The sequence below is a fragment of the Aulonocara stuartgranti genome (assembly GCF_965226115.1).
Source record: "Aulonocara stuartgranti genome assembly, chromosome: 18".
In the NCBI taxonomy this organism is placed as follows: Eukaryota; Metazoa; Chordata; class Actinopteri; order Cichliformes; family Cichlidae; genus Aulonocara; species Aulonocara stuartgranti.
The window spans coordinates 7,626,003-7,650,205 of NC_138954.1; the positions used below are offsets into that span (position 1 = coordinate 7,626,003).

A 24,203-nucleotide genomic window follows, 5' to 3' on the forward strand; every position below is an offset into this window, starting at 1 on the left:
CGTTTAATTAAGCTTGTTTTTTTTTTTTTTTGTGTGTGTTTTTTTTTTGTTTGTTTGTTTTTTCTATTCTTCTGTGCCTGCAAAATGCATAGAATACAAATAAGTATAAATAAGGATATCTTCTTGTTTTGATCCCAGGAGCAAATTGGCTGGAGGAACGTGACTCGTCTGCTGGTGTTTTCCACTGATGCTGGTTTCCACTTCGCTGGAGACGGCAAGCTGGGCGGCATTGTCCTCCCCAACGATGGGAAGTGTCACCTGGAAAACAACGTGTACAGTATGAGCCACTACTACGTATGTACCATCATGTCTTTAACACTAACAGTAAATCCAGGGAGAGCTGACTGAGAATGAGAGCTGTTATATGTTCACCTTTTTTAATAATGGTCTCAGTTTTATCGTCTGTTCATTAATTGTATCTTCACATGACCCATATTCTTTGTTAAGTTTGTTTTGTATGTTTAACAGGATTATCCCTCTATTGCTCACCTGGTCCAGAAGTTGAGTGATCACAACATTCAGACCATCTTTGCTGTAACTGAGGAATTTCAGCCTGTTTACCAGGTAACCTTTGTACATTGTGTTTGAAGACTATTCTTTTTCTTTTTTTATACAAGCAGAACCCACACTGGGAAGGTCAAAAAACCCTGTATTGTTATGTATATATGTCTATCAATATTTATTGTTTTATTATATAATGTTTTTTGGCTCAGAATGGGTGTTGGGTGGTTGATTGGTCCATTGGTCCATCGCCTCTGTCAGTGCACCCTAGGGCGGCTGTGGCTACAATGTAGCTTACCGTCACCAGTGTCTGAATGTGTGTGTGTGTGAACGGGTGGATGACTGAACGTGTAAAGCGCTTTGGGGTCCTTAGGGACTAGAAAAATGCTACACAAACACAGGCCATTTACCATTAGACATGAAATCTATTATCTTATTTTTTTTTTTAAATTACATTATATTTCAGAAAATTATACCTCAGTTAACAAAACAAGGTCAAAAAACCAATCACAACGCTGGTGATTTTCCTTTCTGCTTTCAAAGAATTTCTCATTGCAGGAAAATGTAATAACTTTCCAGCACTGTATTTCACAATTTAGTTAGGAATATCATCCAACCGATAGATCAGCTCCAATTTTTTTTTTATGTAATTCACAGGATATGATTCATGTATGTTAATTCTTTCTTTTGACTCTCGTTTCTCTTACAGGAGTTGAAAAATCTTATTCCCAAATCAGCTGTCGGCACGCTTTCCTCCAACTCCAGTAATGTCATCAAACTCATCATTGATGCCTACAATGTAAGTTGAACTGCACAATCATCACGTGATCTTAGACTCTCCCCTGATGATCGGGGATTGATTTAGCATTGAGTTATTTCTCATGTATACATAGCCAGGCATTTGTCATCTTCATCTGAGCACGTGAAGATTACAGGTAACGAAATGTAACATAAACGTAAGAGGTCACATCCAGAGAAATTCAACGCAAATAATCAGCCAAATTTGAGGAACTGATAACTGGTGCTTTCCTCTTCACCTGTGTGCATGAATACTTTCTCTCTTCCATCATAAACAAACCCAAGTGACAGCTATGCCTTAGCTGTGGCACTCCCAAAAATACATCTTAATTATAAGGAATTAATTATTACTTAAGTTAGTTATAAGCTGCTACTCATCTGTAGAGAGACAAAGTTTAATAAATGTTTGATTCTTATCTTTTTCTTTTTTGCAGTCTTTGTCATCTGAGGTGATTCTGGAGAACAGCAAGCTGCCCGAGGGCGTTTCTATCTCGTACAAAGCCTTCTGTAAAAACGGTGTGCGAGGAACAGAGGACAACGGCAGGAAGTGCACTAACATCTCCATTGGCGACGAGGTAATAGGATCCAGGCTTGGTTTCCATGTGCTGACGAGTGTAAAACAAGCAAACCAAAAATTATATCTGAGAAAAAGAAAGGGTTTAGATACTCTGGGGAAAATGTATTGAGTCAAATACATTTATTTGATGATCTGAAACATTTAAATGTGACAATCATACAAAAAGAAAAACAGTTACCTTGATGGCATCCTCCTCATACGGTGTGATTCTCTCTGGTTTCCAGGTGTCTTTTAAGATCTCTATTGAATCTCAGAAGTGTCCTTCAGGTGGCAAGCCTGAGGTCATTACAGTGAAACCGCTGGGCTTCAATGAGGAGGTGGCGATAGAGCTCAATTTCATCTGTGACTGTGAATGTGCCAAAAAGGGAGAGCCCAACAGTCCGAAGTGCCACGGGGGAAACGGGATTTTTGAATGTGGAGCCTGCAAGTAAGTATTGATGTGCATTGATGCAGAGAGATGTAGAGCTGCTGAGCCATGTATGATGGAGCATAAGGATGTGTGGGTCTGTAATTTCAAAATATTCCTCAACATATTTAAGTAATTTGATTAAAAGCTGGATTTATGATTTCAGTGGCATACTTTAATCATCCACCTAAATAGTCAAGAGACTTATTGCTGCTTGTAATGTGACACTAAAACTTGAATAATTAAACTTTTGTTGTTCTGTGGCAGATGTAACGAAGGACGTATTGGGCGTGAATGTGAGTGCAGCAAAGACGAAGTCCGGTCAGACGACCTGGATGCTAACTGCAGAAAACCCAACAGTACAGATATCTGTAGCAACAATGGCGAGTGCCTCTGTGGCACCTGCGAATGTAAGAAGCGGGAGAATCCTGCAGAAGTCTACAGTGGCAAGTACTGTGAGTGCGACAACTTCAACTGCGACCGCTCTGGCAACTTGCTCTGCGGAGGTAAGGGTTACAGAAGTAAACTCATTTGAAAGTATGATTGATTTAACTCCACACTGAATGTGTTTGATGCCTGTGCTCCATTAGGACATGGACGCTGCGAATGCAGGAAGTGCATCTGTGACACCAACTACACAGGCAATGCCTGTGAATGTTCCCTGGATGAATCCACCTGCCTTGCCAAGAATGGGCAGCTCTGTAATGGCCGCGGCAAATGCGAGTGTGGAATCTGCAAATGCGAAGACCCCAAATTCCAGGGTCCGACATGTGAGGTCTGTCCGACCTGCCCCGGTGTCTGCACTGAGCACAAGTGAGTGTGAAGCTTTCATCTTTGGTTGGAGAAACAACATATAGAAATCTAAAAATGTAAAGTCTGTTTTAACATGTAAGCTTAGAAGTTGTATGCCAAACTGAGTCATGTGATTTATGATTAAATTCTAGTTAAAAGCCAAAAGATTTATCTTTGATTTTTAACTAGAATTTCATAACAAATCATCTCAGAGACTATAATAATTCATAGTCATTAAAACTTATTTGATACACATTACAAAACAATTCAAGGAACACTTAAAAAAAACACATCAGGCAGTTTGCAGGATGCCAACAAGGTTCTGCCTGGGTCCTTGTCACTGGGAGCCTTTGGGTGTGGAGTTTCATGTTTTCCCAGTAATTTCATGAAATCTTCCAGGTGCCTGCGTTTCCTCCCAGAGACGTGCTTGTGATTCTAAATTAGATGATGTGCTTGCAGTGCATAGAATAAGCCTATGACAAATGACAAAACAAACTCTGTGGAAGAAATGCTGTTAGTTTTAGTTCATGTCTTTAGTTTTAGACTTTGTCAATAGAGAGGCCTTTATGTTTAAGCGGGGGATGTCTGTATGACTGAGGCTCTCACAAAATAAATGCCTTTAATTCCTGTTCTGAACTGACACTAAACATTTTCAACAGTAAAAACTAAAATGAACAAACTCACTGTGGAAATTAACCCAAAGTACAATAAATCAAAAACAAAATGTAAAACTAAGAGTTAAAATTAAGAGTTCTCACTGTATTAAAATGATCACATCATCCTTTATCTAAACAGTTAGATTTTCACTCGTTTTTTTCATGTGTGGCAGTTCAGACCTGACGACTGTTTTCCAGCATGGCGGTTATAATGTCTGGCGTCTCGAATATAAAACACTGTGGTGAGTAAACCACGCTGTGCTTCCACAGAGATTGTGTGCAGTGCAGAGCGTTTGGGGATGGCGAGAAGAAGGAGATGTGCCAAAAGGAGTGCAGCTACTTCAACCTAATAAAGGTGAAGGACCGAAAAGATCTACCTCAGCCCACAGACCAGAGCTTCCCCCTGACCCACTGCAAAGAGAAGGATGCAAACGACTGCTGGTTCTACTACACCTACGCCATCACCAAGAATTCCACCAAGGAAGTCTTTGTGGTAGAGAAACTGGGTACGGTCACACTGAGCTGATTTTGTCTGATCATCCTTTTACTTGCTTTCTGTTTATTGTTACAAAAGCAGATGCAATAGACAGTTTAATAGATGAGATGGCAAATCTTCCCTACTTTTAAGAAATCAAGAAAATAGCCATTAATATCAATGATTACTTATTTTCTGTTTATGATAATTACATTTTTGTTCTTTATATGAGCAACCGTTTTCATTGGGTGTCTTTGCTTTCCTTTTCCGTTAGACTGCCCGTCAGGACCTGACATCATCCCCATCGTGGCAGGTGTGGTAGCGGGCATTGTGCTCATCGGCCTCGCACTGCTGCTCATCTGGAAGCTGCTCATGATCATCCACGACCGCCGAGAGTTCGCCAAGTTTGAGAAGGAGAAGATGAATGCCAAATGGGACACGGTGAGTAGTAGAACCGCATCATCCACAGCACTAAATGACAGAGCCGTTCACTCGGGTTTATGCTTTAAAAAAATTTACCATGCTGAAAGAGCTAGTTATTTAAGCTATTGTGTCACAGTCCGCAGGTTAAATTTGGTATAGAAGGAGGCTGCTTGTTTTAGATGGTGAGAGTGTTATAAGATACGGGTCATTTTAGACTGAGACTTATGCAGAGCTACTCCAGTAGAGCTAGAAGATTCAGTAAAATGAGTCCACTTTAAACTGTAAGTGTTAAACAAAAAGATGAGTGTAACTTTACAGATTTTTCCAGGATTGTGCATGTGACAAAGCTCTCTAGGCAAAAATGTGAGGTAATCATGAGGATATGCCTCTCACTGTGTGGCCTGTACTCAGTCCTCAATGAACCCCAGCTCTATGCAGTTGTGTTAGTTCTCTATTCACTGAGGGCAGGGAGTGGCCTTTTCTCTGCTGCTGGTGCTGCCACTCGCCGTCCACATGCCACAACTGCATGACCATAAAAGGCAACGGAGCAGAGCGAGGAAGCCTGCAGAATGACCACTGATGGAAAGTTCAGCAGCAGCTGCTGCTCAGTGTGAGGCAGTTACAGCAGCAGTGTTTACGATTTGAAGGGAAAAAGCAGAACACAAATCACAGCCAGAGGACTTTAAATACTATTATTTACCATATTACAGACACACAGTAGATGGCTTTGAATTTCTTCTGATAAACATGTCATGAAGTGGACTATGTTACAGTCAGTTGGGTTTTTTTTTTTTTTTGGTTTTTTTTTAAATGGTATTCAAGTCTGTTCTTCCTAGTTTCAGCAAACCTTTTTAAAGAAAATTCGTTTTTTAAGATTTTATTTTATTATCAAATGTTTTGGCAACACAAGTGGAACCTATAAGGAAGAAGAATAAATATAAAAACAGTTTTAAAGAAAGTAGGAAACAAACTACTAAACAGAAACTGTGCAGCACTAATGACTGGTAGTAATAATTACAACGCTAATTAGTTACTATAATGTATTGCCTTCTTAGACTGTTTTCTATCCTTTCCAGTGCTTTTCCTGATTCTCTCCATTTCTTTCTTCAGTTTTTTCCATTCATCTTCCTTCTTTTTCTTGTTAGCAAGGGAACCCCATATACAAGAGTCCTATTAACCAGTTCCACAATCCCAGCTATGGGAATAAAGCCGCTGCCCTTTAGGTCAAAGTTTGTATTGCTCCTTCTTGCATGAGTGCAGCAATGAAATAAGTTTAGTGTCCGCATGTTGTGAATTTATATGCATGTCTAACCATAAATTTATATCCTGGAAACATTGGAAAGCAGATTTATTTTCACATTTGGTGATTAACGTGTATCTCTGTGGGAAAACTTTCTCCTATAAACATAAAAAAGCAGCTGCATCATCTACAAACAGGCAAAGCTTAAAACAGCACATGTGAAAACAAAAACCGGAACCTCTGCCCTGCTACAACACCCTGGACAGATCGCCGCTTTGTTGCAGAGCTAACATGAGAGGCAGAACCATTCATGCTCACTTTTTACATATACTGTCAATTAACCTAACTTCATGCATGCCTTTGTGTTGTGGGATGAAGCTGGAGTACCCCACACAGAGAACCCCAGAGCAGATTTTAACCCAGGATCTTCTTGCTGTGATGTGATGGTACTAACCACAGCCCTATGCTGCCCGACCCAAAGAAAAACCTCCAGGGAAAATGGAGTTTGGATTGTCAGCTGCTTTTAGGACAGATGAAAAAATAAACATAAAGCTGTCAGGAACTAGCTCAGAGTTCAAACAAGAGGGAAAGCACAGTTTAATTAAAAAAGGAGCACATTTTCTTCAATTAAATTAAACCTACTAAATAGTTTAAAAAGGATACTGTCAGTATTTTGAGTGTGTGGACCCGCTTGCTAGGGAAAAGAGAGGTTCAAGTATCAATTTGTAAGCAGCTGGCACACAAACATGAAAAGGTTATGCATGTTTTCCCTGTTCTTTTGAGTGCTGTGTCTCAGTGATGCATTTACTGTGTTTGCAACGGTTTACTCACTTTTCTTTCTCTTTTCTTTGCATTTCTCAGGGTGAGAATCCGATCTACAAAAGTGCCGTAACAACTGTCATCAATCCAAAGTACGAGGGCAAATGATGGAGCTTAGCCTACTTCGTGACAACACTGTATGGAAAAGAAAGCGGGAGGGGCGGGTTTTATAATGCTCACTGTTTTTGTTTGTCTGTTTGTTGTTGTAGCCACCAAATAATAGCATTGCATTTTGCGGCTCCGTTCTATTAACTTTTGATCTTCTATGCATCATCTGTAATTTGTACAGTATGTATAAACGTGTGGTTTTTACGTTTTGGTTTTGTTGAGAGAATTTTTTTTTGTTAAATAGAAGCCATCAGTGTTTCGATGAGCGGTTGAAATGAATGTTGATAATGGGCAGTAAAGGAAGGGTTTCTTTCCAAATTAGCGTGCATGCATACAGTGCAGAGTAGGAGGCAATCAGTGTTTCAGAAACAGGCATACAAAAGTTTTACTGTGTCTTTAATCATTTTCAATGAGTGGGCGTCTCTTTGGATCGAGCCCTTCAGATGTAGTGCCGGGTTTGGCAGCAGCGGGGTGTGTACAGGAAGTGTTTTTTTTCTTTTCTTTTTGTTTTCCTGTGTTCTGTGTAAAGCCATACATGTATTCACAGAACAGAGCTGGGGGTGATGGTATGTTTGTTTTCAAAGTGACATAATCCGTCTGAACAATCATTTTTATTAAATGTGTCTTTGTGGAGAAAAGATTTTCTTGGGTTGCCTTACCTGATGAAGGGCAGCGGTGTACAGTAGTCTTACTGTTCAGCTCCAGGTTTTACTTGCTTAATTTAAAGCCAACTCAGGTCCTTTTATTCTTCTCAGCAATGCCAAATACACACAATTCTGCCTTATTTGCTGACTAAATTTGCTTATATTGTTTTTATTTGTACAATGTGAATGGGGGGCAAGTGTCCTGTTTTACATCTGAGTTACTACACCTAACTCTTTCAGAGGTGCCTCGATCAAACGTGCTTAATTAAAAAGAAATGGGGATGATGGAAAAAAAGAGGATTGATAAGAGAACTTTTGGAAGGCTACGCCTGTCATCAACGTTTAAGTGCCTTTGTTGATTTCTCCATCACATTCACAATTGCGATTCTGTTTTCTGGAATTATTTATTGAATAAACCCCTAAAAAAAAGAAAATGGACCCATATTGTTAAGTGTCATTGTGTATTTGCTGAAGATTTGATGCAGTGGAAACTTACATCATGACGTTAAAAATGACAAGATGACGCTCCAATGAGAAGTGTGGATGGTTTTGTTTACAGGCATAACAACAAGACTGTAGGTATAGTAGCGGGTAGTGTTCTTATTTTATTTGTTTACATTATGAAATTATCAAGCATTTAAATGTTTTATCCTGTTTAATTCAAAAATGATCGAAGTACTATATAGTAATATAAGTTAAAGTAATACAATTAAAATGCATGCAGCATACATGATTAAACTGCCCTACTTTTACAGTAATGTAAGAGAAAAATGGGGGGGACAGAAAATAAGAGAGATAAACATGTTTGACCATTTTTTTTTCTGCAGCAGTAGAGTTGCTGTTGCTTCATTTCATGATTTTTTTTATTTTTTATTTTTTGAATACCAGGTGTCTGGTATCAAAGAAGAAAAGGGAGAAAAATCCCTCGTTTTGTTTTCTCTGTATTCAAAGATATTCTGAATGTATGAAAACAATTCTTAAAAAGAAACTCAAGAGACCTGTTGAAGTCATTGTTTATGTATTATGTATTACAGACATTCCTTTACAAAAATAAAAAAAAAAAATCGCAAGAATCGCATAGCTCAAAATATATGAATGCATTAGCAAAATAGTTCAATAATTTAAAAAAAAAAAGTAGGGAAAAATGGATTCGAATAAAAGTTCAGTGAGTAAAACTAAATAAATAAATCACTGATCAAATCAATTTAAAATGTAATAATCTAAAAACCTCAGTCATACAGAACAGAAATATTTTTTTGCTATTCTACGTTTAGCAGATCTTTCTTTTTTGTATATAGCTTTATTTGCTTTCATTTTATACTTTTATTTGTTTATTTTAGCATGTAAATCGGCTACAAGCTAACGCTCGTCGTGACGTCGCCAGCCAATCACGTTGCACTCCATCCCCGTGGAGCGTGACGCCTTGAGTCGGGTGCTCTCCACAGGTGATTGGTGGCCTCGGCGGGCCAATCAGATCGCGTCGTTTACAGCAAAGTTGTTAACCCCCAACAGTAGCACTTTGGTTTCCACCTCTCTAGTTTCAGCCAGCTTTACATCGACATGGACTTTTCAGCAGCCAAAATAAGCCGTTTTTTGGTAGATCTACACCGGACAATGGCTCTGCCTGCCCGGACACCGGCGGACCGACCGGCTTTTATTATGAAGCCAACTAGAAGAAGTAGCTGTGGCTAACGCCAGTGGTAGTTGGGTGCCTCTGTGGCTAGCTGCGTCGTGTTGCCTGTCGTTTTTTTTTTTTTTTTTAACTTCTGACTTGCAGAAATATTGCCCATCTATTTATAAATCCCCGACGTGTGACCGATGGTCGACTTGGTGAGTATTTTTCTGCAATGTTTTTAACTTGAATCGATGGTCGCCTGGAAAAAAGGCCCATCGTGATTAGTGTTTTCTGGCATCAGATGATTTCATACACGCAATCAAATTCCTGGCTGGTCAGCTGGATGCGATTCAGCATTAAAACCACAAGTTTCTAATCACTTTGCCACCTCCCGAAGCTAGGAGACCGTGATATGGATCGATATGTTCGGATGAAACGTTTATTGTTTTTATAAAACAAAAAAAATCTAATACTCTAGTTGTTACAGTTAGGTGGAAAAATAAGATGTCGGAAATCTGATCGGGGTTATTTGAGGGGGGGGGGGTAAGAGAACATGAGCAAAAGGTGGCTTCCTCATTGAGAGGCTGCAGGTAATTTTTTAAATATGATTTCTTCTCTGGAATTTCCATCATCATCGTTGGAAATGTAGCACTGGGGGATCATAGGCTTTAGGGTGTGTGGCTGAACAGTGCCAGGCAGCTCCTGTGGTCTGCTAGGGAACTGCTTGGCCCTGGCCTGTATGGGTCTGGATCATAGCCTTATGCCCCACTCCACTGTATTATCTAACCTACAGTAGCTCCTTTCATAAAACACCCAGCCAGACGAAGACCTCTGACCGTCCTGGCCTGCTTGGCTGGATGAAGCTCAAATGGGAACTGCCTCATGGTGACTAGTTGTGCTGTCATTATTAGTTAATAATTAGTAATAAAGGCCTGCTTGGGATAAAAACTATGCTGGGGTTGCCTCATCTTCTGCATTAGACTGGATGTAAATCAGACGAGGACAATGTTTCTCGTGTTTTCCTGTGATTATGTGAACTTTTTGTGGGACAAACCCCACCCACATGGCACTTTTGTGTTGTGTGCTGACCCAAAGTATGTGAGGTATGAAAGTAATGTATTTAGTTTGAGGTAGTCTCTTTTGTATTTTTTTTTTTTTTAGATGTTTTTAGAAGTATAAATCTCAAGGTCACAAGCTTAACTTACTAAAAGTATGTCACTCAAGCTCTTGTCTTTTTTGCATAACCACAGGGCAGTTGAGGCCTTGTCCTCAGAACGCCTTTACTCAAAGTTTCTGGAAATTAAAACAGATTTCAAGGCTTTATTCTCCAATACAGCTTAATTTGGGCTTGGCTAATTTGGAAAGCATCCAGCAGCTGTTATAATAACTGCATTACACAGACTTTATTCGTTTCAAAACCTAGAAACATGCACATGTCCCACTAGCCATATTTTAGTCATAACCTCATGACAGTGGCAGGCAGCATAAAAGGTGAAATATCTAAGAGAAGGAAACTATCGAGCATTGTAATATTACTGACACTGCATTTACAATTATACCAAATAAACTGCTTATAAGAAACTTTAAGAAATCATTAAATAAGGTATAAAAGTACTGACAAATGCAAGTACCTTTTACAGTTTTTTATCTTAAATGTAGCCTGCCAATTTCTTTTCAAGTAAAATGTTATAGATATAGGTTTTCATGTGTCACAGCAGGAGTCGATGACCACAGTAATGCTGTGCCTCTTAATATAAATGAATTGGGCTCATGTGTGTGTTTGCGCACAGCAGGGAGCTCGGTTACAGTCAAAACAGTAGATGACACACTTCATCACGGTACAAAGCTTTACTTTGAATCCCAGATAGTTAACATTTGATAAATAAAACTGAATTTCCTTGTAGGTAGGCACCAAAATATGCTTTGTAAATCCGATCTATTTCCCATTACTCTTGTTTTAGACATAAATGTCAGAGTTGTTCTCTCTAAAATAGCTTCTTAAACCTTCGCTAGTAAAGATGGGATTCACCAGACATCCCACAATATCATATTATCACAATACTATATTCATGTTATATTAATTAACATAGTGCAATACTCTGCACTGCACAAACATATATTATTATTTATCACCTTTTTTCCAAGTGCAAACTGTCCTCAAAGTTATTGTTCTATCCAAAGATAAAGTTATCTCACTTCAATTATTCATGTTTTGTATTTGCTCCAAATGAAATTGTCAAGCATACCAACACTGTAACCAAAACCTACCATAAATGTTACATATGGAATGGGGTCACCGCAATCGGTTTGTGATAATACAGCAATTTCCAGGTATAAATCATCGAAAATCACGTAGTGTTGCTGTCCATCTAGACAAAAAAAAAATCACATTTAACTATTAACTTTGTGCTAAGCAACCTTCCTCTTCTATAAGAGTCAAGTTCCCTCGAATTGTGACTCAGACCGATGACAACATGATGAATTTGTCTACATTTATAGATAGCATAGGAATGATTTGCAAACCTTTGACAATGTCTCTGAGAGTGGTTGCAGCCAGTCCAAGTCAGACTGCAACTGTTTGCAGAAAGATTTCCTCCTCTTAGGCGAGATGGAGAGACCTGCAAGTCCAACATGTAGATTCATCACTGGTTAGGGATCCTTCTTGATCTAAACAAACACTTATTGTCTGTCTGCTGACACTTAACAGCGAATTAAAGGTAAGTACCTTACCTAGTTACCTTCATAAAATGTCAGCCTGCTTCGGACAGTGGATGATGCCGCATGTAGTAGACATGTTTCACTGGATAAACAGAAGGGCTTAGGTCCAAAGGTGGAGGATGCCGTGACACGCCTGAGGCCTTTTGTTTACAAAGCAGGCTTTGGGGTTAACAGTGTTTTAAGAGTTACAAAAGTGATTAATTGCTTAACGGTGTAGATCACCATGGTAACATATACTGCGGCCGTAACCAGCTCCGAAGCAGGCTAAGTTTGAGATTAGAGATTAACAGGTTTTAATTCACCAGCTACTGATAAGTTAGTTCTCCAGAAAACAGAATTATTCCTGGAAATCCCTTGGACATCTGTGTGTGAATAATAAGAGGTTCTAAGGTGTCTTAAGGTTTTTTCTTTTCCTGATGAGCATTAATAATAAATATAGATTCTTAAAGAAACCTATTTCCTGGTTTTTCCTTTTGGCTAAAAACCCTTTTTATAACAATTTTATTGTTCTATATACCATGTATATGATCGTAAATCACATGTTTATACTTGTTGAACTTATATCAAATTTGCACATAGACCAAGCCTGTGTCTAAATTCTGGGCCTGTGGCTGTTGTATTTAAAAATTAACCTCCCCTAATGACAACCTGTTTGTCAGCTTTACATCCTGATTTCTAATAGGCTAAACTTCATTAATATACTAGATTTTTTTTTCCAGTCTTCCTGGCCAAAGTGGTTAAAGTACTTTGACATTCATACTTTTCCTCACACACGTACCCAAACACGTAGTGGACTCGCCTTCGGCTGTGTTACTTTCAGCCTGTATTTTGTGTTTTAACATCTTTATATTTATTCTAATACGATAGTTTTATCTAACTTTATAAAATCAGGCACACTGCTGCCAGCAAACCCGTCAATGTTTGATAAATCAAATGCTCCCAACACTGACTCTTTCACATGAACACGCTCACAGCTATGTTGTGAAACCCTGGTTTAACTTATCGAGACGATAACCCCCTTTGTGGGACTGAGTCTCCAAGTGGACTTTTTAATCAGATTGTGTTAAACAATCTTGGAGAATGTGAGAATGCCAACTTTTGAGAACAAAGGTGAAGTGCAGAACTGCAGTCGCTACACAGGGATAGAGTTGATGAGCCATGACATGAAGGTATGGGAAAGACTTGTTGAAGAGCGGTGGGAACGTGTGCAGTAGGAGTGATGGATGGGTTCAGGGATTGCCTCTGAACCTCTTCTGTCTTGAACTGCTGATGGACAGATGAGGTCAGGGGTCCGTTTTTCGTACCTCGCTTACTACATCCAGGATCAAATCATCGCGCTAACTTTGAGCTTGCTATTCCGGTTCTCCGAACACACCTGTTGTTGACGATTAGTATAGCTGGATGAAGTAATGTGAGATCACTGGATGAAGTAATGTGAGTAATGTGGCTTAACAGGGGCTACGCATCGATAGTAGAAACATTGATCGGCAACCCTTTGATTGGTCGGCGAAAATGTCGAAGGAGCGCGCTCGGTATTTTTCGGCAGCAGAGCAAGAACTCTTGATTGAGGGATTTCAGGAGTTTCAGAGTGTAATTAAAATGCAAGGGAACACTGCAAAGGCTGCAAAAGCAAGGAGAGAAGGGCTGGCAGAAAGTTGCTGACAAATTAAACTCGTAAGTAATTTAATAATAATAATAATAATGGATTGGATTTATATAGCGCTTTTCAAGGCACCCAAAGCGCTTTACAATGCCACTATTCATTCACTCTCACATTCACACACTGGTGGAAGCAGCTACGGTTGTAGTCACAGCTGCCCTGGGGCAGACTGACAGAAGCCAGGCTGCCATATCGCGCCATCGGCCCCTCTGGCCAACACCAGTAGGCGGTAGGGTAAATTTATTATATTACACTATATTATATTATATTACATTATATCATATTATATTGTATTACATTATATCCTCTTTCACATTAGAGCCACAACAGGACCCACTAGAACATGGGAACAAGTAAAAGTGAAATATAAGAATATTCTACAGAATGGTAATATTTATCACTTATATTGCTTGTCGTCTCTTGGAAAGAGACCCTGAAATAATCTGTTTGTTTGTTTATAACAGCAACCAAGAAAAGGGCAGAGCAAAAAAAGACAGGTGGTGGTCCTGCACCCCCTCGTCAACAAGTTGGTTAAGTAAATAATACCCTCACGGGAAAACCGATATCTCTCTATGAGCACACTGTCGCGCTGAGCTAAAGGATCCTGTCTGTCCCGCAATATACGCGGAATTCTGAAAACTCTCCTTATCAATCTTGCACCTTCCGCAATGGGTGGCTCGCGTATACGGACAGGACATGGCTGCGACAGACTTCCCAAGTCCACCTTCGCTTTTATAGCCGTGGTCTCTCATCTTGATTACATGAAGTAATTTACAATTACTACTCTGAAATATGAATTACATCTGAAATAATCACATACATGTAATATAATGTTAATAGTACATTTCCCTTTTTTTAGGAAATGACCTGTATGTATCTGTGTGACATCAATAAAAGGATCAAGTGCTGCATTATCTTTAGTTACATTGATAATATTTATTTATGGTAAAACAGTGGTAAAATATCGCTGTTGCTTTCGTATAAATGAAGCGGACATACCTGAGTGGCCGCGATCTAATCTTGTTTACATAAAGTAAACCTGCTCCCGAGCAGGTTTACGCTTACGGATCTGTTGCTATGACAGCAAGTCCCGGATGAGCTTCGGAGAACCGAACGATCCAAGATCACGCGAAATCGTCAACAATCAAATCCAGCTAACTTACTTAGCGAGGTACGAAGAACGGACCCCAGAAGTCTCTGTGAACAATGTTTACAGACAACATTGTGATCTGTGGTGAGAGTAGGTGGAAGAGAGTCTGTAAGAGGTGGAGGTATGCTCTGGAGAGAAGAGGAATGAAAGTCAGTTGGAACTAGGGCTGCCACAAACGATTATTTTGATAGTCGACTAGTCACCGATTATTTTTGCAATTAGTCGACTAATCAGATCATGCATCCATTGAACATAAAACGTACAGCTTATTGCTCCAGCATGCAGCTGCTCTTATATAACTATCATTAGCTTACAGCTTTAAGTGTTTAAGGTATGTGCTAACTAAAAATAAAGACAAGATGATAGTTTGTTAAACTTTTAATGAAATTTGCAGGTTGTCTCGGTGGAGTTTAATAAACTCAGCCGTCTGCTCCTTGCTATCTAAAATATAACAGGACACTGGAGTAAATTCTCGACCACCTCACACTTCTGTTTAATCAGTTTTCTGTTTGACGTTTATTCAGCTGTGAAAACTGTAACTTTAATCTCAGCCAAACTGATTTACTCAGAAACAAATAAAACACTGAACAAAGCCAAACAATATAACATTTTAAGTCATCTAACTGACTTATATATCATGTTTAACCTGAGTAGCAAAAGACCACGGGGGTCTGAAAACGATGTGCCGGGAGTTCGGTGTTCTCGCCGGCTCTAGTGAGCCTTGATCTCCCAATCAGCTCGTCTCTGAAAACGTCGGAGCACTTTTGGGAATATGTGTTGTCTTGATAAACCTAGCAGTTATTTGAAGTTTACACAGCTACATTCTTGCCTGAAAATATCTTAAAAGTTTATTTTGTGACCTAGAAAGTGTAATATTAAAACTAAGTAGCTGCCGCAATGTTGGAAACTGGAATTGGATGGGCCGCGCTATGAATTCTGGGATAGGTTGGGCAATGAAGGACACGCCCAACCCATGATTCAAATCTGGGGAAAAGGAGGATGCATTTGTCGGCTGCATTTGTCGGAGTCTTCAAATTTGCCTGTCACGTAATCGGCCTACAAATGCGGCCTCCAGAGGATGCAGCCACTGAATTTCGACAGCTACAATACTGGAAACTGCGTCTTCTTCTTTAGCCTTTAATGGCAGCTGGCATCCTTGTAGATGCACTGCTGCCATCTTCTGTTTCAGTCCGTTATTCCACTCTTGAATCCTACTACTTGTTTCTGCGTCTTTCAGGATCTTACGAAGCTTCAAACGACGCGTCGACTATTAAATTAGTCGTCGACGGTTTTGATAGTCGACATAACCGTGACGGGTCGACTAAACGTGGCAGCCCTAGTTGGAACATGACAGAATACATGTGTGAATGAGAGGGAAATGGGTGTAACAGTAACGATGCAAGGAGCAGAGGTACTTGAAGGTAGATGAATTGAAATACTTGGGATCGACCATCCAAAGCAAGAGACAGTGCACAAGAGAGGTGAAGAAGAGAGTGCAGGCACAATGGAGTGGATTTGGAAGAAGGATGGTAGTAAGAGTGAAAGGGAAGGTTTACAACATGGTAGCATGACCTATTGTGATCTGTGGTTTGGAGACGGTGGCACTGACAAAAAAGAGAGGAAGCCGAGCGGGAAATTGCAGAGTTGAAGATGCTAAAGTTCTTGTTTAGAGGGACCAGGATTAGAGAGGCATGTCTGAGGGGGTTTAGACGTGTACAGAGAAAGGATAGTAGATATATCAGACTAAGGATGATGATTATGGAGCTGCAGATGCTGCATTTTGTGTGCTGTTGGGCAAGAATGTGAGAGTAATGTACAAATATGAAGCAGATCTTCCTGTTGGAAAATGTTCAATAAACGTGCCATTTCAGTTTAAAACCCCTTGTTGCACACAAATAAACTCCTTTTGGTCCATTTGAGTGCCTTTGTGTGTTACCCACCAACACAGCCAGGTGTAGTTGTTGGATGGCCAGACCAGGAGGCCCTTCTGACAATTACAAACAGGTGGTGGATTTTGTTTTTGCTCCACCCAGACCAACAGGATCTAAATCTCCTTTTAAACTACATGTGAAAAACTCATCAAGCGTGAGCTTTTTGACTAAATGTCCCTGCGCTGTTGTCAATTTGCTTGCAGGTCTTCATGGCACCATCTATGGATTTATTGATGAAAAGAAAACCTCAGGTCCCCTGGGTGGATCCTGGCTAAGAAACATGTCACCACCATCAACAGGTAACAATGTTAAATTAATGTTGTAAGTGTTTGGGTTTGGTGTGTGGTTTTTTTTTTTTTTTTTGTGTGTGTATTTCTTTGGGGGGGTCACTTGAGTAGCATACTCAAACCATACCTTTGTGCTAGTCTTACCCTGAAAGCACCACAACTTCAGCCTGCTGGGATAAGCATGGTCACTTTTAAGCTTTTAACTGATACATATAATAATACATGCACTCAAAACGATGCACACAGTTTGTGATGCACTCACAGAGAAATGGCAGGCAGCGAGTGCCAACATGCATGCTGGTGATTTGATCCTTTGCCTGTCAGACCAGAAGAGGGCAGCGTTGTGCTCACATGGTGAGGCGTATCACCGGGAATAAACGTTTCTGGGGGGTTTTAATGATGGGCTGTGGTCAGATCAGAGTGATAAGTTTCAGTGGATCCGGGTTGTTCTTTCTGTGTGGTTCAAAGGGACGGCTGTCTCTACCCTGTGGTGTTAAAGGCGTTGGCTGTAGTTATTTTTAAGATTTTTGTGCCTCCTGTATTGTTTATCAAAGCATAAAATACACTATAGTGAAAACTTCCAATGTATAGTAGTAATTAGTAGTATTTTTATTCATTTTCATATATGACAAAGGTTTGGGTGGAAAAAATACAATTAAATGACATTGTTTGTCATTCCTTGCCAATAAATGCAGGGCTGTTGATCAGATTGATGAGCTGTAATGAATCACTGTAGTTGTTTCAGCTCAGTTAACAGTTATCTCTGTTAGCTGCATTGGCCTGCAGCTAGTCTGTCTCTAATTTTGTTAACCAAAACGTAAAATACACTGCAGTAAGATAGCTTGTATGTCCCACAGTTGGGAAATTCACTTTATTACAACAGCAAAATTAAAAGGAAAAAAATATATAGAAGAAGCAATAAAGTAACCCATGACAATAATACTACACAATAGAGAAAATGTACACCATGCAATATTAAATACCTTTTTCAAATTAATTTTATTTGTTTACAATTTGTTTACAAAGTTTTAAGTGTTTTTTTTTTCTTTTTCAAAAGTAGAAATTATTCATTATATATTAAATGCATTTTTAAATAGGGGTATCTTTTTTTATTTGTTGTGCTAAATACAGTTGGCAGTGGTTTTTTTTGTTTTTGTTTTGTTTTTTTAACCGTAGTCCTGTTATTCCAGTAGTCCCACTTTTTATTTATGTTTTTAAAATCGCATTTTTATTTTCTTTCATTTACTATTTTTTGAAGGGGGTATAGAACAACTTTACTTTTGTCATTTAATTTATTTATTTGAAAATTTATTTCGTTTTAGTTTACGATATACATTTCGGCCATTCCCGGTGCTTATTTCAATAATTTATGTGTATGTGTGGAAACGGAGTTAGTTTGCAAGAAATACCCCCTTCCCCCTACCCCCGCAACGCGCAAGCGCTCGGGACCGTGTGGGAATGGTCGGTCCACGAACTGGGGGTTGGACCGCTCCGAGCGAAACAGAGCAAACGAGTTTTAAATGTCCGCCATGTTGTCCATGGCGCACTGAACCAACGGTAGGGAGCGGAGCGTCGGAAAAAAACAGTCCGAGAGAGAGCGACCAAGATCCGGGCCTTCCCCCGGCTCCGTTGGCGACGCCCTAAATACAAGCTACAACCATTCGAACGTTAGAATAGAGACTAACCGCACAGAAACATCCATGAAAGCTCCACTCGGTACCGTTGTGAATATTAGGAGATCGGATAGATTTATATTGCACCTCGAATTGTGAAAAATGAGTAAATTGTCGTTTCGGGCACGGGCGCTGGACGCTTCCAAGCCACTACCCGTCTTCCGTTGTGAGGATTTACCCGACCTACACGAATATGCATCAATTAACCGGGCAGTGCCGCAGATGCCGACGGGGATGGAGAAAGAAGAGGAATCGGTATGCTTTAACCGTTTGAAAATATGAATTTATACGTTTTGTTTCATTTTTACGTGATCACAGGCGTCCCTCTTTTTTCTGCGCAAGCTTTCACAAAATGGCCGCCAATTTTCTCAGGAGAAACACGACGGTTTTGTGCCGCAAACGACTCATATACGGGGCTCGGACGGATTTTTGGGCAAAGCGGGGATGCTTTGTGTCGTTATTGGATAAAATTGTCCGGTTTGACCGGCATATTTGTGCGTGAGGTGATTTTCTGAGTACAAAGGAGTCATGTGACCTGAGCGATTCCGACATTTTGTCTCGTCTGTCAGGACGGGGCCTTGTGTTGGCGTAATTGCAGCGGACCAGGGCAAGGGGGAGCTAGTGATTTCAGATTATGTGGCATCTTTGCTACCAGCAGTCAGAAATGTCAACAAGGCGGCCATGCATTGGAGAAAACACAGCGGTGTTCGTTTTGCATTGACTTGATGTAAATGTTTGCTTGCTGTTTTCCTGCACAGAGCCTTGTGTGTCATGAATGCAGCTGCCGGTGCCACATTTTTATGATGATTTCTCCGTACGGCGAGCCCGGCTCGTTATTAGTATGGACGCTGTGGGTTTGTTATTATGTTGTTGCAATTAAGTTATTGCATGTGCAGCAATCACACAGGTAAATCACTTATTGTCACTCTAACCAAGAAGATACTTCTCTGTAATAGGTTAATGATGTCGATTTTCCAGAGGTGCTGTCACCGGCATCTCTCATTGCAATGTGGTCATATTCTGTTGTGCATAGAAGGAATATTTAAACATCAAAATAAATCAGAAAAGCTCGTTTAAATTACCTAAAAGTGCTTTGGTTCATATGTTATAATTTTCGTGTAAGTAAATGTTGCAAAATAAGATTGGGACTTTGTTGTGCAACTTTTTGTGTTTCCTCTTACTCCACAGTTAAGCCACTGTGGGATGAGCATCTAAATGGTTATGTGCATTGATAGTCAACTATCTATATAAGAACATTGTTACATTTCAAAACTCATGAAAGCTTGATCATTGTTAGAGAAAGTATCTTTCTAGTTTGATCTCCCTGCAAGTAACTTAACAAATTCTGCTTCCTGTTGCATCCCACAGGGCTGTTGTGATTATTTCAAAAATAGGGGGGGGTTGTAAAGCACATGCACCCTGTGGGATTTCTTTTTCCTGTTCTTCGCTTTTTATGTAATTTACTATGCAGTAGTCTGACACAGCAGTGCTCTCATCCCGGGAGTATTAAACAATATATCTGCTTCTCTGAGGAGTCTGCTACACAGCTTACCCAGCAGTCTTGCCTGATGTTTAAATATAAGGTTGAGTACACGAGGGGGATATCGCTACAGGGATCTGTGTTGGATACTTTTTTCCCTAAATTATTCAAGCAAAGTGTGTTGCAGCCGGTGTTGTGGAGGCTCGGTGTCAGGGGTTCAGTGTGTCAGATGGCACAGCGGGCTGGCAGACCAGCGCACGTGGCGCTCCAGAGGAGATCAGGGTGGCAGGAAGGAGGAGAGAGGTGGGGGTTGCTGTCACTTCAAAGTCTGTGCTCTGCTCAGCTGGAGTGCTTGGTTATGTAACAGTCATATTATCATAAGAGGTAGGCCAAGGCCTGCTGCGTGCCAGCCGCTCTGTGTTGGGAGCTGTCTGTTATGAATTCTGCGTCAGACTTTAGATGGAAATGTATTTTGAGTTGTTGTTGTTGTAGTTTCTGCTGCTGGTGTGTATTTTTAGCTTTTGTAAGAGCACATATTATTTGTTTTACCTCCATGCTCATTAATTTGCACAGGGATGCTTGGTCCCTTTTTCCTCCCTTAGCGATGTGCTTGACCCAGTGAAAGCAAAAACTGCATTTATTTTCTGCAGTCTGAAAGTGTTCAGAGAAAGCATCAGCTTTGCATGTTTCACTCAGGACTATTTAAGCCAGACTATGCAGTGCTGGGTAGTCTGACACTCTGCTAATAGAAAGATTTCTGAAACGAGCAGGGAGACGCTGCATAGTATGTTCAGCATAGCCAGATTTTCTCTGCCTCCACGTGGGCCTCTTGGAGGGTAGCGACAATTTGTTACCCGAAATCACCGTTGGATGCACAAAACTTAATTTTACGCTTGAGTAAATTCAATGCTCAATACAAACAAGTTGTTTAAAAATTCAGTCCTGGTTATTTTTCTTCTGGACAGCACCAAAATTATTCTGCTGTGAGGGTGGAAAAAAACCAACTCTGTTAATTATCCTGACTCAACAAAGCCTAAAAGCCCAGTCGCAGGTGACGGGCATCACAGCAGTAACTGATATCAACTTTCTCTGTTAACCCAGGCTCTTTGCTCCAGGCTCTTTGCACACACTCATAAAAGCGAGTGGTTGATGCATCATTTGCTGCTGCTTCTGCACAGTCGGGCACCGTCAAGTGAACAGGTTGTGGAGGTTATAAAGATCAGTCTATAAGAAAAATGACATTAAAGCAGTGTTGCAGAAAATGATTGATATTGTAAATTTATCAAGCTACAGCTTCCCATTTATTGCACCTTCCACCCCTCTCTTGTACATTAGAGCGTTGAGACTTTGTACATTTAAAACATGAGTGCATCGGGATTGACTCGGTCTCATAGCTCAGTGGAAGTGGTGTGGAAATCGCTCTAGGTTGTAGCCAGTGAAATTGTTTCCACAGATTCAATATTCGTGGTGATAAATGACCTTGAAATAGACGAAGCATTCATCTTTTTTATTAGCTGCATTTCCAGCAGGAAAACATACCAGGTAGCAGATAGGATCAAGCATTAAAAATTTTTTCCTGTGCTGCTTCCTTCAGTGATGCTGTTCAATGTATGGCTCAACAGTTTAAATTTATACAATTCTGAGCAGAGACTGTACCTCACTAAGAGTATACTGAAAATGAATTGGTATACGTTTAGTGAAATCTGGCACATCAGGAAGGTTTTAAACTGAATTGTCAACTTTCCTTTACTTTGCACCAGCTCGTAACTTCAGCAAAAGTTAAGAGAGCTGAACTCATGGCATTGAGAACTCACAACTTTGCGCTTCCATGTCCATCTTTCTGCTCAGCTTGGGCAACAGGACACCTCGTAACGCTTGGCACACGAATAGTCAACGCTTTCAACCGTCGTATCTCTGTCCAACAGGCCGGTCTCTGCGTGTTTGTGTATTTCTGGTAGCGTAGATCTACCAAAGAGCTGTCACTGCTGAAATTCCCTCAGCACATGTAGCGTGTTTGTTTTGGAGCCAGACACTTTGTCTCGTGTTTACGTTTGGGTGAAAGTGAGGTCAGTGTCTGCAGCCCTGCTGGGAACCCACAGGCATCTGTTTTTGCCTCTTTTCCAGACACGCTTCTTGTACATACACACAGCCACATGCTCTGGCGGGACACCAGGTTTTTTCTTTTTTGTTGCTTGTGACCTTGCTGGGTGGGAAAGTGGGGCATGTCACCTGTCCAAAGTCTCTGCTGGCTCCACGATGTCAACTAGATAGCTTCCTGCGTCAGCTGTTTCACTTTCCGTTTGACTATTGACAGATTGGTTCTGGATGTGTTTGTGCACCAGGTTCCAGGAAGGGTTTTCAGGCCAGTGAGTTGGCAAGTTTGCAAGATGGGTTACAACTCCTGTGGAATTGCTCACTCTGTGACCCATTAATTAAAGAATGAGTGTGTAAACTATACATGTAAACCAGCATGATCAGTCCATGTACAGTGGCAATGAGTCTGGTTGACGGAAATCTTTGCAGTTTCCTGTTAGTTCTGCCTTTTTCTGTTTGGTTTTCCTCCCTCTCCAGCTGAATTTAAGGGATTTTAACACTAATCACATTGTGAATGAACCAAAACATGGTTTAGATGCTGCTAAAATGTGTAGTGCTGTGCATAACATTGGTGTGACAATTTTCAGAGCATGGCTAACAGTAGCTAGCGGCTTTATTTTAACACTGCACATAACTTGTTTGTCAGCTTCTACAAGCTTTCTTGTCCGTTGGGGACAGTCAACATCTTAAGTCTGTATCTTCCCTGTTTTTCACTGTTTGTCAACCTAACCCGACCTCTGTACCTCGGGTAACACGAGCCAGGAGGTACCAGTCATTTACATCAACTAGCCCACATTCACAAACCCCCCTCGCATCTCTACTTTTCTTTATTAATGTACTTCCAAAGCAGAGCTATATGTTTACTAAGTGTAACTAAGTTAGAAAATGGTCTGTCATCATTAGATTTAAACTAACTAGCTAATTCTCTTCTAACTAAACCTTGTAACCTCTCTTTACAGATTCCTGAAAACCAAACTTCATAATAACGTCTGGGCACAGCCACACTGATCATTTTATTTGAGTAGAAAGAATTTGGATGATCTGTTGTTTTCGGTGGGGACTCATTGTAGAGCATTTGGATCTGCGAATGGCTAATGACGTCAATGGTAATCCCCGGAAGGTGACTATGCACATTTTAGACTGGGCTGGGGGTTGGTAAATTATCACAGCCTTATTAACTTATGAGGCTGCATTCAAGTTGCAAAGACTTGGATCGTCTTATAAAGCAGGCTGAATTGGAGTGAATCAAAGGTCTGGACCGAGGCAAATTCTCTCCCCATTTCTTTTAATGTGTGAAGCGGGATGGAAAGTTGCTCAGTTAATTGCTTGTTACTTTACAAACTGCCCCACAGAGTTTGAATTGACCAACTGTGGAGAAAAACCTAGGCTCGTAGCTGCTATTACTTTCCCACCTCTTTTACTCTTGGTGTTGAATATCGTTCTCTCCCACACACGCTGCATAAAACTGCTTTTGTACTGTGGCTAAGCATCCCTCAACAGCCTCTTACCAGACTGTCCCTTGCGGCTGTCCATCATGTTAAGTGGCATTTACAGTGTCTGGGACAGTAGCTGTCAGAGGCGAGACTGGAGAAGGTGGAGGAGGCCGCGGCTGGCTCAGCAGACTTGACAGTGATCGATGTGGTCATTTTAGAGGGCTATTTCTGGACTCCTCTGTGTATTTGAGGAAACGAGTGCAAGTGTGTGCGTACGAGGGCATCGGCCAATGCTCTGTATTCTGACTGTTCATCTCAATCTGACTTTATTTATTGTCAGGCAAATGACCACAGCCAGGAAAGTAAACAACCACGTTGCTTGATTAGGTTTGGCAGGCGATGTGTTTTTGCTCAAGGCTGTTTAGTCGATAAAGTTTTTCCTCATAGCAGAGGGACCCGGAAGCAGACTTGGAATAAGATGGGAACATATAAGTGTAGAAGTGCGTGGTGGCATATGTTGCATGTTTAAAAGGTGTTTGTATGGTTTCATTCATGCAGGTTGGTGCAGATCAGATGAATGACTGGCCTGTAAGACTGATACAAAGGAAATGCACAAATTAATTAGTGATTAAACTAAATTTAAAAAGGTGGAACAGAGAAATAAGAAAACATTCAAATAAACCCAGAACCATTAGAACATGGAAAGTAAAGTAAGGCAGGTAT

At 40.4% G+C, this 24,203-nt stretch overlaps 2 protein-coding genes across 6 annotated transcripts in view; both read left to right on the top strand.

The window, feature by feature from the left end:
• The window catches only part of LOC309693364 (integrin beta-1-like), a 31,513-nt gene extending 23,640 nt beyond the window's left edge, over positions 1–7,873 (top strand). For all 3 annotated transcript variants that reach the window (XM_082512475.1, XM_082512476.1, XM_082512474.1), the window contains 10 exons: positions 139–294; positions 469–564; positions 1,211–1,300; positions 1,734–1,874; positions 2,101–2,303; positions 2,550–2,788; positions 2,873–3,095; positions 4,001–4,236; positions 4,480–4,646; positions 6,730–7,873. In XM_082512475.1, coding sequence (XP_082368601.1) covers positions 139–294; positions 469–564; positions 1,211–1,300; positions 1,734–1,874; positions 2,101–2,303; positions 2,550–2,788; positions 2,873–3,095; positions 4,001–4,236; positions 4,480–4,646; positions 6,730–6,795 — 1,617 coding nt within the window. In that variant the 3' untranslated portion in view covers positions 6,796–7,873. The remainder of the gene's footprint in view (positions 1–138; positions 295–468; positions 565–1,210; positions 1,301–1,733; positions 1,875–2,100; positions 2,304–2,549; positions 2,789–2,872; positions 3,096–4,000; positions 4,237–4,479; positions 4,647–6,729) is intronic.
• A 1,043-nt stretch (positions 7,874–8,916) lies between these two features.
• The window catches only part of LOC309693661 (enhancer of polycomb homolog 1-like), a 36,297-nt gene continuing 21,010 nt past the window's right edge, over positions 8,917–24,203 (top strand). The window contains exons 1-2 of one of the 3 annotated variants that reach the window (XM_082513088.1): positions 8,917–9,269; positions 16,717–16,812. Coding sequence is in view for 2 of the 3 variants with exons in the window: in XM_082513087.1 (XP_082369213.1) it covers positions 18,576–18,728 (153 nt within the window). In the remaining variant the exon portion in view is untranslated. Of the gene's footprint in view, positions 9,270–16,716; positions 16,813–18,230; positions 18,729–24,203 lie in introns of those variants that run through there. The other 2 variants (XM_082513087.1, XM_082513086.1) reach the window with 2 other exon arrangements.